The sequence below is a fragment of the Sorex araneus genome, chromosome 2 (assembly GCF_027595985.1).
Source record: "Sorex araneus isolate mSorAra2 chromosome 2, mSorAra2.pri, whole genome shotgun sequence".
Taxonomy (NCBI): Eukaryota; Metazoa; Chordata; class Mammalia; order Eulipotyphla; family Soricidae; genus Sorex; species Sorex araneus.
The window spans coordinates 130928877-130944688 of record NC_073303.1 but is presented as its reverse complement, the minus strand read 5'-3'; the positions used below and the strand labels follow the sequence as shown (position 1 = coordinate 130944688).

The 15812-nt window shown below is 55.4% G+C and overlaps 2 protein-coding genes across 5 annotated transcripts in view; both read right to left on the bottom strand.

The window, feature by feature from the left end:
• The window catches only part of MROH1 (maestro heat like repeat family member 1), a 34447-nt gene extending 27911 nt beyond the window's left edge, over window positions 1-6536 (bottom strand). For 3 of the 4 annotated variants that reach the window (XM_004618653.2, XM_055129003.1, XM_055129004.1), the window contains exons 1-5: window positions 6480-6536; window positions 2320-2560; window positions 2093-2225; window positions 1570-1715; window positions 50-181 (exon numbers count right to left, since the gene is read on the bottom strand). In XM_004618653.2, the coding sequence (XP_004618710.2) occupies window positions 50-181; window positions 1570-1715; window positions 2093-2114 (300 nt within the window). In that variant the 5' untranslated portion in view covers window positions 2115-2225; window positions 2320-2560; window positions 6480-6536. Of the gene's footprint in view, window positions 1-49; window positions 182-1569; window positions 1716-2092; window positions 2226-2319; window positions 2561-6288; window positions 6451-6479 lie in introns of those variants that run through there. The other variant, XM_055129002.1, reaches the window with a different exon arrangement.
• Window positions 6537-10674: 4138 nt separating this feature from the next.
• Window positions 10675-13172, bottom strand: HGH1 (HGH1 homolog). Its single transcript, XM_004618710.2, has 6 exons — window positions 12530-13172; window positions 12358-12458; window positions 12163-12261; window positions 11904-11995; window positions 11706-11828; window positions 10675-11546 (listed from the first exon to the last, which is right to left on the bottom strand). The coding sequence occupies exons 1-6, from the start codon at window positions 13132-13134 to the stop codon at window positions 11355-11357; spliced, it is 1212 nt and encodes a 403-aa protein (XP_004618767.2). The 5' UTR covers window positions 13135-13172; the 3' UTR covers window positions 10675-11354.
• Window positions 13173-15812: the final 2640 nt, after the last annotated feature.

Sequence of the window (15812 nt, the reverse complement as noted above, 5' to 3'; positions counted from 1 at the left end):
CACAAGCCATCCAGGGAGAATCATCCCTCCCCAGGCCATACCCACGTACCTTCACCCTGGTCATCTCACTGGCGGCCAGGAGGATCACGGCCCTAGCCAGGTCCTTGTCCATTTCACCAATGTGACCTCTAACCACCATCTCCATAGCCTTTAGGATCATTGTTCGGTAGGGATGAGCCAGCTGAGGGCAAACACGAGGGTGGCAAAAAGTAAGCCTTGCTCCAGGGTTGTGAAGACACTGAATCTGGCATGGAGGGCAGGCCACTCATGCCCACTGCCTGCCAGAGTACCCCATACCTCCAGGCCTTGGATGAGTCCATTGGGCAGTGACACCAGGGGGCCCTGCACATGGACAGTCTACTGGCCACAAATCCATGACCTGCAGGACCCTGGCCACAATGTTCCTGGATCCAGGTCCCTTCAATGTAATAGAAAAAAACCCACCCCTGACCCCTGCAGAAGAGCAGAGGCCACTTGGCAACCCCTCTCCATAGCAGACAAAAGAGCACAGAAAGGGGGGCCTGGTCTTGAGGGCAGATCCAGCCAAGGAAGGAACAAAAGCAGCCAGCACTACACAGAGCATGTCCTGGGAGGCTTCTCACTGGGCCAAAGTACTCTGAGAGATGTGGGTGGAGGTACTTTCCTGAGCTGAGTTGCCAGAGCACAGCTCTCACCACCCACTTGGGATACTGACATCTTGGAGTCACTTCCTCCCACAGCAGAGAGGCCCAAACTTTCTCTGCTTCACCAATGCACCCTTAATCCAGTGTCAAGGCACCACACAGAGAAGGGCCATAATGGTGGCCTCACCACTAGCCACCAGGGGCTGCACTCAAACACAGGTACCCATTAGGGCCGGAGGAACAGTACATCAGATAAGGCACTTGCCTTGGTAGAGTTTGATCCCTGGCATTCTATACTGTTCCCCAAGCCTGTCAGAAGTGATCCCTGAGCACAGAGCCAAGAGTAAGCCCTGAGTACCACTGGATGTGGCCCACAACTAAAACCAAAGGTGACTCTCAAGGCTCCCAGCAGGATGCAGGACAGGGGCTGCACACTGCAGAAGAACCTCCTTTACATGGTCTCAGCCAAACAAGATGGCCTCTCTGAGATGGTGAGCACCTTCTCCCATCCCTGAGGGCTCACCTACAGTGGGAAAGCACAGAAGCAAAGCCTGGGTAGCAGGACCCTGAGGAAGCAGAGCAGACATCTCCCCCAGCAGCACCACCCATAGGTAGGGAAAGGCAATGGACCTCCCACAGCCGATCTCAGTGGATCCCCAGGTGCCGCCTACAACAGACCACAGGTGCCTCCCACAGCTGATCCCAGCAGATTCCCAGGTGCCTCCCATTGAGTTCTGCCCCCACATGCTCTCCCATGTAGTGGAGTATCAAGGCCTTCTTGGGATACAACTTTGCCCCCAAGGAGCACTGTCCATCCCCAGCTAGTGGATAGAAGGATGGAGAATGGCTGTGGCCAACAGGTCAGACCCACCAGCCACACACAAGCTTGGCTTTTGTCCTGCACCTGCATGTTGTGGTGCAGGCAGGTGCCCGGGGGGACAAGTACCTTCTCCCGTTGCCGCAGGTACTCCTCACAGGCACAAAGAGTCTCCTCGGGCTGGGCCTCACCCAGGGTGCACAGGGCACTGCATACCTGCTCCTGTACCATTGGGTCCTTGTCGGTGACAGCGTCCAACAGGATAGTGGACAGTTCTGCAGCAACAGGGCCGGAGCACTCAGCACACAGCACTGAGCCTCACACTCACCCATCCCTTCCTCTCGTGGTGGCCAAGTATCTGTCAGCTCTGAGAGTGCTCCTCAGTAGAATGCTCTACGGGACATTGCGTCCCACAGGACAAGACTCCCCACCACATGCCCACTCCCAGAGTCACATCTCCGCTGCCAGCATCCTCCCTATCCGTGTCCGGAGGTCTGAGGGCACAGCATCTACAAAGAGTCCTCAGAACCATCTTGAGTGACACAGTAGCTCAGGGGGACTATATGTGGTGCTAGGGATTGAACCCTGGTTAGCCACATGGAAGGCCAGTGCCCTACCCACTGTCTATCTCTCTGGTCCTGGCTGCACTCACTCTTCACGCAGGACTCAGTCATTGCTGGGTCTTGGCGTCCTCTGCCCAGTCCACATCCACAACTTCTTCCCAAACCTTGTGGAAGACCACAAGCCTCACAGTCTGTTTGCAGGAGTCACACTCTGTGCAGAACCTAAGAAACAAGGAAATTGTGGGGAGTGTGTCTGCTGAGTTCTGGCTGAGCTGCCCATGAAGGACAGAGGCACCAGTTCCTCCACCCCAGGTACCTGGCAATCACAGTGGCCAGAAAACTCGTGCTACAGGTGGATCATGGGCCCTTGATGGGTTAAAGGCTGATCACAGGGGGTTGGTGGTCACAGGTCCTGGGAGGTTATAGGCTGATCAGAGGCCTTGATGGTCACAGGCTCTTAGTGATCATAGGCTGGTCACAGGCCTTCGTGATCACGGGGCCTTGGTGGTCACAGGCCTTGATGGCCAAGGCAGACCTGGTCACAGCATCACTTTGCTCTGAAAGAGAAGTCAAGAGTGAGGGCTGCTTCCTAGACAATCTGTGGGGCAAGGGGATAAAATGGGAAGGGCACCTGCCTTGCACACAGCCAACCCAAGTTCAATCTCTGGCATCCCGTATGGTTCCTCAGCACCGCCAGGAGTAATTTCTGAGTGCAGAGCCAGGAGTTATCCCTAATCATCACTGAGTATGAGCCCAAACAAAATAAAACCAATAAAAAGTAAAGAGAGCAATGGAACGGTAAAAAAAACAAATGAAAAACAACGAGGAAAAAAGTGTTATATAAGAAGAGCAGGATTTTAAATCTTATAGACAGATTTGTTCACAAATAACATTTTAACACCTAGATATTTAAAGAAAATAATGATTCTTCTTTATATCTTTCCTTAAACTTAGAACATCTATCTTGAGGCTGAAGATATTATACAGCAGATAAGGAGCTTGTCTTGCACGTGGCCAACTGGGTTCAATCCCTGGCAACCCATATAGTCCCCAAGCCTCACCAGGAGTGATCCCTGAGTGCAAAGCCAAGAGTAAGTCCTGAGTACTGCCCAGGGTGGTCCAAAAACAAACAAAAATAAAAAGCAAAAAAAAAAAAATAAAGGAAAAAGAAACCTAGACAGGGTAAGAAACAGAAAGTGAAATGTAAATATAAAAAGACACAGGTAGAGTTCACAGATGGAGTAGGAAAGAACCTGTCCAGACCTTGTTTAGTCTGATGACACACAAAAAAGTCACATTTCTGAATATCAAAAATAAACTATCCAGGGGCTGGAGTGATAGCACAGCGGGTAGGCCGTTTGCCCTGCATGTGGCCGACCCGGGTTCAATTCCCAGCATCCCATATAGTCCCCCGGCACCGCCAGGAGTAATTCCTGAGTGTAGAGCCAGGAATAACCCCTTTGCCTTGCTGAGTGTGACCCAAAAAGCAAATAAATAAATAAATAAATAGAAAATAATAAACTATCCAAGGGACCAGAGCTAGTGATCAGGGACTTGGCACATGCATCACATGGGATGCTTCATCTCATCTCTGGTACCAAAAGCCATAAAAACAAAAAACAAGGTCAGGGAGCTAGCTCAGGGTCAGGGGAATATGCCTACATGCCAAGAACCCAAATCTGATTCCCCAATACTAATGGCCCCAGCACAGCCAGATGTAGTCCTGGGGGCCCCAAGCAGATCACCTGGTGATCCCTAAGTATTGCTGGGATGGAGCAGCACTGAACTGTCTTGCCTGACTTGTAGGTATCACCAGAAGTGACCAGTGTCCCCACATGGTCCTCTGAACACTGCCAACAGCAGCTCCTGAGCACAGAGCCAAAGAGTAGCTCCCAGCACTGCAGAGTACGGCCCCAATATAAGAATAAAATTTTAAGACCATGGGGCTGGAGCGATAGCACAGTGGGGAGGGTGTTTGCCTTGTACGCGGCCAACCCGGGTTTGATTCCCAGCATCCCATATGGTCCCCTGAGCACCGCCAGGAGTGACTCCTGAGTACAGAGCCAGGAGGAACCCCTGAGCATTGCCAGGTGTGACCCAAAAAGAAAAATAAAATTTAAGACCATATCTATACAAGGGCTGGAGAGATTGTACAGCAGGTAGAATGCGTGTCTTAAACATGGCCAACCTGAGTTCGATCCCTGGCACCCCATATGATCCCTGAATAATTTCTGAGTGCAGACCCAGAAATAGGCCCTGGGCACTGCTGGGTGTGGCTCCAAAATAAAATATAACAACAAAAAAGAAAGAGCCAGAGAGATGGAATACAGTGAGTAGGGTGCTTGCCTTGCACACAGTCTACCTAGTTTTGATTTCCCGCACCATATATGGTCCCCAAAACCTCACAATGAGTGATTCCTGAGCACCACCAGGTCTGGCCCCAAAAACAAACAAAAATACACCACAGGGCCAGAGAGACAGTACTGTGAGTAGGGTGCTTGTCTTACACATAGGCCAACCAAGGTTCAATCTCTGGTATCTCATATGGTTCCCCAAGCTTTTCCAAGAGTAATTCCCAGGTGCAGATCCACGAGTAACCCTTGAGCATTGCCGGGTATGGGACCAAAGACCACAAAAACAACAAAAAAAGAAGAGGTACTATAACTAACTTTGTCATTCGTGGTGCTTTAATAAAACAAAATTTGGGGGGAAAAAAGAAGAGGCAACAAGCCATAATGATAGCTAGCAGTGTGCAGGTTGTGTACCTGTAGCATATACATAGCATGCAGGTTGTGTGCATGAGGTATGCATGTGTATGCAGGGCCCGTGCACATGTAGCATGTATGTGTTGTGCAAACCTTGTGAATGTAGTATGCAGTTTGCATACACGTAGCATTATGTGGTGTGCAGTCTGTGTGCATGCTGCATGTGTGTAATGTGCAGGCAGCAATGCCATTATGGTATGCAGGCAGTGGGTATATAGCACACATATGGTGTGTAGACCTTGTGTATATAGCCTGTGTGAAGGTCATATGCATGAGGCATGTGGTGTGCAGGCAGAGGGCATGTACCATGTGTAATATGCAGGCAGTATGCTTATGGTACGCAGGCCGTGGGCATGAAATAGGCATGTAGCACATATATGATATACACGTGGCATGGATTGTGTGTACGATGCATACATCCCTGAGCCCAGCTGGCTCCAGGCGCTGGAAGCTAGGGTAACTGTCACCTCCTGTGCAGACTGTTGGTAAAGGGCCACACACTGGGCCCAATGTAGACGGCCACCAGTGCCACTACCAGACTGACTGTTCACTCTAGTGATGGCCTTGGCTTTCTGTCCACAGTCTATAGAAGCTCCACTCCCTGAGTACAGGATTGCAAATGTCAGAGCAGTTGGGATCTGGTTGAAGTTCTCAGACACCAGACACCCATAGGAGGTATCAGCTACAAAGAGTGTCCAAACTACCACTGTCAGGTGGAAAAGCAAGTGCACACAGCTGAATGCAACATGCTGGCAAGGTCCTTCACTGCCCCCCCCCCCACACACACACACCTAGCAGCCTGAGCTGGCAGGTACCACAGAGAGGACAACAGCATAAACGCTGCCCCCTGCAGGAGACAGACCTTGCCACATTACTGAAAACAAATCCAGGTAAAGGGAGAGGGTCCGGAGTTCAGCAGCCGGCAGAAGTGCAGAGCCCAGGCCTTAGAGATGCCATATGGCAGCTGACAGGGATGAGAGGAACCTGAGGTGGTCAGTGCAGGCAAGGCGGGACTGGGCGGGCCTGGCTGCCACCACTGTCCCTCGTGACTCACCAGCACCGGCCCTAGGAAGGGAGTGAAGCTACACTTCCCCTTCCTCGTCAGGGAACCCCACCTTAAGCCTAGCTGACAGCCGCCAGAGCGCGGGGTCGAGCACAGGCGGCACTCGCAGCCCCAGGTCGCGGGACTGGCTCGGTGACAGCAGCGCCGGCTGCAACCCTAGGGGCCACTGCGGGTAGACTGAGGAAGGGGGAGACGCCAGCCGCGCCGCCGGCGCGGCCTCGTTAGAGGAAGCAAGTTGGCCTTCGGCGCCACCCCAGCCCCTCGCTACCCGGGGCCGGCGCCCGGCAGCCCGCGCCCCCCGCGGCACCTCCGTCCCTCCTCAGCTCGCGCGCCCGGGGCCGCCGGGCGCTCCCCAACGTCCTCCCCGCGGATGGGCCCGCTCCCCGCAGCCCGCGCGACCCAGGCCCCGAGAGGCGCCAGGGCAGGACGCGGCGGGCGCGGTTCCGCCGAGGCGCACCTGAGGCGAGAAGCGCCCGCCAGGCCGCGACGCCCGGACCCTCCCGGCACTCGCCCGGTGACCTTGAGGAGGAGCCCCGGCCGCTGCTCCCGCGCGGCCCGGCCCAGGAGGCAGCCCCCGGCCGTGCGGCCCGGGCTCCCCGAGGGCGCCGAGCCGAACGAGTCCGCGGGCGGCGCGTCCTCACCGATTACCTGAGGAGCTGCAGCCGCGGCCCTGGCGCCGCCCTCCCGCCCAGCCGAGCACCGGAGTGGGAGGAGCCTAGAGCCGAGCCCGCCCCCGCAGCCCTGCAACCAATGGTGGTTCGGCCCGCGGCCGCCAGACCCCGCCCTCGCGCGTCTTCGGCGCCCATTGGTAGGAGGCGCATTCCGTCCGGCGCGCGCTCCTTCCCGCTCATCGCTCCCCGCGCGCGAGTCTGGCAGCCTAGGCCACCCCGTGACCGCAGCACCTGACTGTTGGGTCGAGGCGCTGCGTTAGGGCCCACGGGGAGCAGCCCGCCGCTGCGCATGTGCAGGACGCTCGCTGCCGCTTCCTGGGCGCGGCCCCGACCACTTTGCTACCTTCTGTTCCTCCATGGCACGCGCCAGGTGTCACGTTGGCCGTCGAAGGGATACCCGCAACAGTCCCTCTCTTCCCAAACAAATACAGATGCTGGTGCTGGCGCCCTGTATCTCTCACCTGAACGAACGTGAACACAAACCTAATACAGAACTACAATGACTCCTTGGAAAACAGGTACACGTCTACACATAAATGCATAGGCACCCAGGCCAGCAGCTCTCTGCACCCTGGGATCTGGAGAAAGGCGGGTTATTATGCAAGTCCTGGATGGACAGATAAAGTGCACTGCTCCAGGGGACCTGACCAGATGTGGGAAGCTTGCAAAGCCTGTGTACTGAAGTCAGCCTGGCCAAAGGCCAGAAGTGAAGCAGTTTGGGGGCCTCCCAGAAGCTCTGAAAGCTCAAGGAGGGCCTAAAAAGAAAGAAGTGACACGAGGGCCTTGTCCAGGCCTAACAAGCAGTGAGGTCTGTCAACAGTTTGGGTACCCAGGCAGATGGGCGTTCAGCAGCACACACAGCAACAAGGTCCTTGAGGGTAAGATTCAAGGCTGTTCCTGTTACATGAACAGAGTGAGGTGATTAGAACAAAGGGCTGGCCCAGGAAGGATCTCTGCAGCCCTCAAATCCTTCCCAAGCAGGTCAGAGGGGTGGACTGTGGGGGTTAATGGGGATGTGACCAGCATGGCAACAGGCTTTTCCAGGTGCATACCAGACAAAGCTCCTCATGGTCAGGCCCAGCGCAGCTGCCTTCATTTCTGTGCCACTACTAGAGCAGCCACCTGTTGGATATCATTGGTTTGTCCTTTCCCCCTTGCCACTAGGAGCTTAGGTTTATCAGTCACACCCATCAAAGTGCTCCCGAGTCACTCCCATTCCTTTGTTTATCTGTAACCAATTCTACCAGTTTATCTGCTCTTCCCTTAATCAATCTCTGTTAATTGGTAAGGTCAGAACTTCCTAGGACACTGAATATTATAACATTGCCTTTCTCTCCTCTTTATGCCTTTTGAATAATTTACTTTAAAGCTATGTCTTTTTTGTATAGACACAAGAAGACAATATTATGTTTTTATAACTTAAGACTTAATTGGCCTCGAATATTATTCCCTCCTGGGCATCTGCTTTCTCCACTTAAGCCTCAGTTGCCCTCAGTTCCTAGCACCCCAAAGTAGGGTCCCCGACGTGGGATGGGAAGGATCCAGGGCAAGCGGTGATTTATGTGCTACCCTGGCATCGAGATGGGCCTGGCCAAAGTGCCTAATTCTTAACTATAAGTTAAGAGCTTGATCATAGACGAGTGCTGTCATGATCCAATAGTAATTATGAGACTGGGACCCTGCCAGGGATAGGAAAGACTGATCTGGCCTGAGCACTGTAGTCTGAGATTGAGATGGCCCCAGGAGAGCAATTCTATAAGCTTTAATGCATCTTATTGTGTCCATACAAAATAATTAATATTATGAATTCTTATATGTTTGCTGGCTGAGGAGAAGAGAAACACATTCATGGGACTCTGCCCTTGGGTGGATCCTCCTGCTGAAAGAGAATTAAGTCCTAGGGGAAGCATCCCCTGAGGGATAAGAACCTTACCCTATTGCTGACCACACCTATGTGTATGCCCCAAACCCCTCATGCTGTGGAGATTTAACTAGGCTGTAAGAGTGGGTTGGGGGCCAGATCCACGGGGGCCAGATCCACAGATCGAGAGAGAGACCGAGAGCCGGGAGAGAGGCAGAGAGAGAGAGAATGAAGTAGGATGGGGGAGAAAGAAGCAGGAGGAGAATCAGAGAATGGAGATGGACATGAAATAAACCGATCGAGCAACCAGTTTGGCCTTCTTCCTTCCTTCGCCTGCCTCGCCGCCTGCGTGCCCTTTCTTTTTATTTTTGTGTTTTACACAGCCACCCAGGGACCAGCTCTCTTGAGAATGTCTCCTGCCCATCTCTGGGGCCGTGCTGGCTCCCAGCCATGTCCATCTGCCCCATGGTCTGGGCAGATGAGATTGGGGAGAGTTTCCCATGCTACCCTGAGCTGAGGCCACATCTGGCAACTGCATAAGCCCTCCAAAAGGACCCTACTGCCAAAGACGCCACAGTAGTTGCCCTTGCTTCACCCACAAGCCAACAATCTTTTTTTTTTTTTTTTTTGCTTTTTGGGTCACACCTGGCATTGCACAGGGGTTACTACTGGTTCATGCACTCAGGAATTACTCCAGGTGGTGCTTGGGGGACCATATGGGACGCTGGGAATTGAACCTGGGCCGGTCGCATGCAAGGCAAATCCGCTGTACTATTGCTCCAGCCCCAAGCCAGGTATCTTGGCCCCATTACCAGCATTCTGAGTGACTTGCTGCATGAGAACAGGGAAGGAGAAGAGCAACTTCAAGTCCTGCTCCCTCAGGCCTTGTAGACAACCTCTGCCTTGCCTGCAGCAGCCCCACAGCCACCCACCACTGTCTCAGAGGGCAACTGCCCAGGGCCACTCAGTCACCCCACCCAAAGGCAGCCCTGGCACGCTCCCAGGACAGCTGCCACACGGGATCTCCATAGTGTCACCTATAAAATAACCTGGCATGATGGATATGAATTGTCCGCACTGGCTGGCAGGAGGGAAGCAGGGGAGCCAGAGAACTGCAGATGTGGAGAACAACCAGCACTCCCGGTGCCAGCCAGTCCCCAAGATGCCTGTAGCCAAGATGGTGTGGCACAGAGATACTAGAGCAGGGACTTGTGCTGAGCAGAGCGGTAGTGTAGCACTGAAGCACACACTCAAGAGCCCAGTCCCACAATTCACATCAACACTGAGCACAGGCACCTGAGAATAGGACAGCCAGCAAGGCGCTTGCCTTACACATGGGCCAGTGTGGATTTGATGCCCAGCACCGATTATAGCTCTGTTCTCCACAAGGAGTAACCCTGAGCAGAGCCAGGAATGAAACCCAAGCACTGCAGGTGAGGCCCTCCTCACCTGCCCCCTCCCCAACACATAAGGACACAGAGAGGCTTATACCCATGAGTGCAATTGTGGATGGTGGTGGAATGCTGGCGGTGCCATTTCTAGGGCTCTGCGACCTCTTGAACCATATCAGACACCACCCATCACTGCCAGCTGAGACCTTAGGGTGCAAGTGTCCCCTGCCTCCCAATCTGCACTCACCCCAAGGATGCACCTGCTTCTTCAGACTCCAACCACCTTCTAAGTCGGAGGCTGACTCACTTCCCCCAGTACCCTTGTCTGGCTCAGTCTCTGCCACAGTCCATCTTGGGTCACTGAGTACCACTTTAGGATGAGGGATGCAGCAGACATTGTGGCTGCCTTGTTCCTCCGCTCCTCCAAGGCCTCCAGCCCTTCAGGGTTCTGGCTACCCTCCAGAGTGCGTGGAGGAGTTGAAGGGTAGGCAGCAAACACAGCATGACATCATCCAGTGTGGGAATCTGATCAGGGCATGCTCCAGCTGCTCCCACGAGCATACCTGGGCCTTCAGTAATGGCCATAAGCGTGGACGCTGCCTGTCAAGCATGCCCTCTTCTGCTCTGTGTCTGCCTGGTGCCAGGTGGGCGAGCTCTGGGGGCTGGCCAGTGAGCACCCACTGGGCTCCACCTGAACCCTGATCTCTGTACCTTGTAGGGAAGCTCGCCGCACTCCCCAAAACATGAAGCCTGAGAAGACCCTGAGCCCCCAAGACCACTCAGGAAGCGGTGGCACCCCGGCCACATGGTAATCCAAGAACTGAAACCTTGAAGGCCCAGCCCAGGCAAGGGACAGCCTCTGCCCAGCTGGGGTTTCCAGGTCAGGAACACTACCCGGTCCACCGGTGGTGCTGAACGGGCAAGATAAAGCATTTATTGTGTGGAGTTGCAGGTCACCTCAGAGAGGGCGACAGGGAAAACACCATGAGATACTGCCAGGCAGAGCTTTATCTGAGGAACAAGAGATAGCTGGCACCCAGGGGAGCCAGGCGGTAGATGCTGAGAAGGCCCAGGACCCAAGCTCCTCTGACAACAGGGCCACACTGGTTCTGTACCAAGCCTGGTGTCATTTGGGTCTGAGAGCAGAACTCAGGCTGCAAAGCCAGAGGTTATACAGGAGCCGAGGCGAGCAGGTTTGTGGGATCAGAAGGGCTGGGAGGGGACTGGAGGGGGTTTGGGGAACAGCAGGCTACAGGGTTTGGGAAGGCTTCTACATAGAGGTCAGCGGCTCTGGAGTCAAGACTCAGGTCAGGCAAAAAGGTGGAGGCTGAGAGATGGCCATGTCAGGAAAGGCTGTGGTCAGTGAGGCCAGGCAGGTGGACAGCTAGGGCCCTCGTATAAATCTTGCCTGCCTATGCCCTGACCCTACAGTGACCCGGGCTGAGAAGCTCCCATGGCCTCTCAGGTTTGCCATGCATCTGTGGCAGCTTCCCTTCTGCTGGTGGCCAAAGAGTGAAGAAGGCATCCCAGCCTGCCCCTGCGCACTGGCACCCGCGCCCAGGCCCTGGGTACACTGGAAGTCCAGGGGCTGCCTCTCCGCTCAGGTAGGGGGCCTGCTGCCCTCTGCTGGTGGCCTGGGGGCCAGCTGCTGCTCCTGCTGCTCCCGACGTTCCTGCTCCCACTGCACTTGCTCCTGAAGGTCCAGCTGCTGCAGTTGCTGCTCCACATCCTCCGGCACCTGCACCTCCAATAGGTTCTCCATGCCACGCTCAGGCTCGTCCCCAATAAGCACCTAGAAATGGGCAGCAAGGGAAGTACCGGCTGGTCTCCACATCAGCACCCCAGGCCCTGCATCCACCTGAATGAGCGTCTCACAGTTCTACACACCTGATTAGCCTCCCATAGCCCCCCCCCACACCACACCTGGTGAGCCTGTCACAGCCCCACACACCTGGATGAGCCTCTCACAGGCTGACCGCACGTCAGGCTCTGGCTCCCAGCTGTGCAGCTCCCGAAGGATCAGATAGGCTCCCTGGTCCCTCACCTGCTGCCGACCAAGGGCTGTAGCTGTCAGCTGCAAAGCAGAGATTAGGTGAACGTGGAGGGTCTGGGCAGCGAGGAGGGTTTGGGAGGCAGGACCCACGCTCACCAGCATAACCGCCTCAATGAGCATCTTGCGGATGTCAGCGTCTGGCTCACGCAGCTTGTCCGGGGGCAGGTATTGCAGGTCCACAGGCAGCCCTGAGAGTGGACGAGGGACCGCTGAGGCCCTGCCCTGGGCTGCAGGACCGGACCCCGCTTTTCAAGACCCCTCCAAACACCCCACGCCCGGCTGTGAGGTTTAGAGGGACAGAGGTCTGGACATCTCATCTCTCACCTCCCGCAGCCCACCGTGTCAAGTTACTCACGCTCCATCTCCTCCTCAGAGAAGTCCTCAGGCCCCGCCAAGGGCAGCAGCAGGAATGGAAGGATGTCCACCTCGGGCCCCAGCAACCACTCATGGTTCCCTGACGGAAGGGAGGAGAGGAATGGGGTCCGGAAAGCGCCCAAGACCAAGCTCCTCCTTTCCCGCCCTTCGCACGCCTCCCCTCACCAGCACTCACGGTGCTCAAAGCAGCAGTTGCGCAGGGTCCCCACCACCCCGCCCCTCCGCACTGAGGAATCGGGGTACTGGGTGAGGGGCAGCAGCCGCTGGACCACGCACCTAGAAGGAGGGAGCACTCAGTGCCGCGCCTGCTCACGGCCACCCTCTCCCGCGGGCGCACCGGGCTTCACCTGGCCGGGTCGAGAAGGAAGGCGCGCGCCGCCGGCTGCTGACTGAGGTTGGAGAGCAGCGGCCCCAGGTAGTGTAGGGGCGCGTGGGCGTTATACCCCGGGGTGCACAGCGCGCGCACCAGTAGCTCCAGACCCGGCTCCCCGGGCCCGGCCGCCGCCAGCGCCGCCAGCAGCTCGGCACACGGCGCCGGCTCGCGGCTGAGGTTGGCCAGAACAGCGGCCGCCTCCTCCGCCCAGGGCCACTGGGGGTCCAGCGTGCGGCTCAGCAGAAGGGCCGGCCACCCGGGCTCGGCCGCCAGCAGCTGCTCATGCAGGCCGGGCTCGGCCGCCAGGTTGACGAGCGCGCGCAAGGCGTCGCGGGCCGGCGCCGGGGCTGGGGCGGCCGCCAGCGCGAGCAGCGCCCGCAGCCCCACGGCCCGTGAGGCCAACAGCGCGCGGCCCGCCGCCGAGCCGGTGAGTGCCAGCACATGCTGCGCCGCCGCCGCCCGCAGGTCTGCCCGCGCTCCGGGCGCCAGGAAGGGCAGTAGCTCCGTCACCTCGGCCGCCGGCCCGGCCCTGGGTACCGGCGAGCTGCCCGTGCCGCCGCCCGCCGCCTGCCGCTGCATGGTCGCAGCTACCGCCGCCGCCCGGGCCGGGCCACGCCCACCGCGGCGGCGGAAGCGGAAGTCAAACCGACTTCCGGTTGCGCGGGGCGGGACCGGGCGGGACCGGGGCATTGTGGGGCCGGGCTGTAACCCTCCCTGAGACCCTTAACCCTGCGCCCTCCTCCAGAGTCTCTCCTGCCCTGGACTCCAGGACCGGTTGCATCTGGATCAGGAGCGCCCCGAGAGGGCTGCGCAGGCCGCGGTTAGGGCCTGTGCGGTGGCAAGGGACAGAGATAGCGACTGGGTGTGTAGCATCAGGGGGCCCAGAGGTCTGGCTCCAGGGACTGCTGGGCTTAGCATCTATCTAGACCTGGGAACTTATCTCCTGGAGTGAGTGCCTTGTTGACCCACGGCTCTCCCTGCTCCGCCCTGCCTCTGGCACGGTTCTCAGAGCTGCAGGGGGAAGGGCACGGGGATCCCCCCTGCCTGCTCCTGGCAGGAGACGTCTCACCAGACACCGGCTGTCTCTGCCGAAAGACTCCAGTCCCCAAGCCTCTCTCCAAACGACACCGCGACACACGCGCGTACACACAGAAGAGCGTGCCGTAATTCAGCGTGTTGTGCTTGGTAGGACACAGGACCAGACAGATAAGGGTCTCTAGAGCTGCCCTGAGCATACTGAAGGCCACAGGATTTTTGCATTTGCTTAAGCAGTGCACACAGATGGCCACTTCTTCACCCTCGTCTTACACATGGCCAACCCAGGTTCAATCCTCAGCATCACATATGCTCCGCTGGGCCCTGTCAGGAATGACCCCTGACTGCAGAGGCAGGAGTAAGACCTGAGCACTGCTAGGTGTGACACAAAACACAGAACAAAAAACAGGGAGCTGGAAATAGTAGAGCAAGTAGGGTGCTTGCCTACTTGTACCTGAGACCAAGTTCAATCCTTGGCATCCCGTATAGTCCCCTGAACACCACCAGGAGTGACCCCTGAACTCAGAGCCAGGAATAAGCCCTGAGCACCACCGGATATGTGCCCCCCCACAAAAAAAATGTTCAAAGTGGGTGCTGGTGCAATAGTACAGAGGTAGGGCACTTGCCTGTATGCAACTGACCCAGGTTTGATCCCTGGCATCCTATAGTTCTCCGATCCTCGCCAGAAGTGATCCCTGACCACAGAACCAGGAGTAAGCCCTAAGTACCAACAGGTACGACCCTCAAACAAAACAATACATAAAACCTTTCAAAAATGTTCAAAGCTGGGGCTGGAGCAATAGCACAGCAGGTAGGGCATTTGCCTTGCACGAGGCCGACCAGGTTTGATTCCCAGCATCCCATACGGTCCCCTGAATACCTCTAGGGGTAATTCCTTAGTGCAGAGCCAGGAGTAACCCCTGTGCATCGCCGGGTGTGAACCAAAAAGCGAAAAAAAAAAAAGTTCAAAGCAAACAAACCTTGGGACACTGAGATGCTTCAACGGGCTCGGCACGTTTTGCAGAGGTTTGGGTTTAATGCCAAGTATCATATGTTCCCCCAGACACTGTGATAGCATTCCAGAGCATTAACAGGTATGACAACCCCCCAAAACAAAACAAAAGCAAGCAAATCCTAATTATGAACTTCTTTGATGAAGAGCAGATGGAGGGCACATCCTACTGCCTTGTACCCTCTGCACACAGGAAAAACACTCCTCTTCTTTGAGACCTTAGCCCCTGGGAGTCTGCAGAAACCCCCACTGCCCCCATTGTATAACATAGGTTTGTCCTTGCTCCTTCTACAGAGAGCAAAGGTTTATTTATTTATACCCATTACAGTGCTCCCAAGACACAACCAATCCACCAGACACTCTATATTGCTTTTCTCTTTCCTTTATGTCCTTTGCATGATTTAGTAATGTTCTTTTTTGGTATAGACATAGGAAGACAGTTAATACTATTCTTTTGTAACATGTGAGTTAATTGATTCCAAATAATATTTATTCCTGGGTATTCATCATATTTATTTAAGCCTCCGTTGCCCTTTCTTCCTAACACCCCTAAAAGAAGGGTCCTAGCGAGGGACTTGGATGGGGCCAGGGCAAACTGTAAGCTACTCTGGCACCAAAAAGGGACAGGCTAAATGCCATAAGATAGTAAGTTAAAAGCACAGTCATGGAACAAACTCTGTCTTGACCCAAAAAGTGAATAAGGACTCTGCTGGGGTTAGGAAAGACTAATCTGGCTTGAGGACTGTGGTCTGGGTTCTATAGTGAGAGGTCCCCAAGAAGAGCCACCCTTTAAGCTTAATATATCTCTTGCTGTGTTCATACAAAAGCTTAGAAATATTAGTAAGTAAATGTAATGTGGGGCTGGAGCAATAGCACAGCAGGTAGGGCATTTGACCCGGGTTTGATTCCTCTGCCCCTCTCAGAGAGCCCAGCAAGCTACCGAGACTATCCCGCCTGCAGGGCAGAGCCTGGCAAGCTACCCGTGGCGTATTCCATATGCCAAAAACAGTAACAAGTCTCACAATGGAGATGTTACTGGGACCCGCTTGAGCAAATGTAATATGATTGTTTAAATTGATTACTAGCTAAGAAGAAAGCAAAATGCCTTTAGATGGAATTCTGCCCTTGAGTAGATTTTCTAATAATCTAGAGTGTTGAACCCCCAGATGAGATTTTGTCCTTGAGTTCATCTCCTAGAAGAACTTCCCCT

Coding starts and splice junctions, on each gene's coding strand:
- HGH1 (XM_004618710.2), bottom strand. CDS start 13,134: ATGCAGCGGCAGGCGGCGGGCGGCGGCACGGGCAGCTCGCCGGTACCC. Junction 12,459..12,529: donor TTCCTTCTCGACCCGGCCAG/GTGAAGCCCGGT, acceptor CCCTCCTTCTAG/GTGCGTGGTCCAGCGGCTGC. Junction 12,262..12,357: donor CAACTGCTGCTTTGAGCACC/GTGAGTGCTGGT, acceptor CCCTTCCGTCAG/GGAACCATGAGTGGTTGCTG.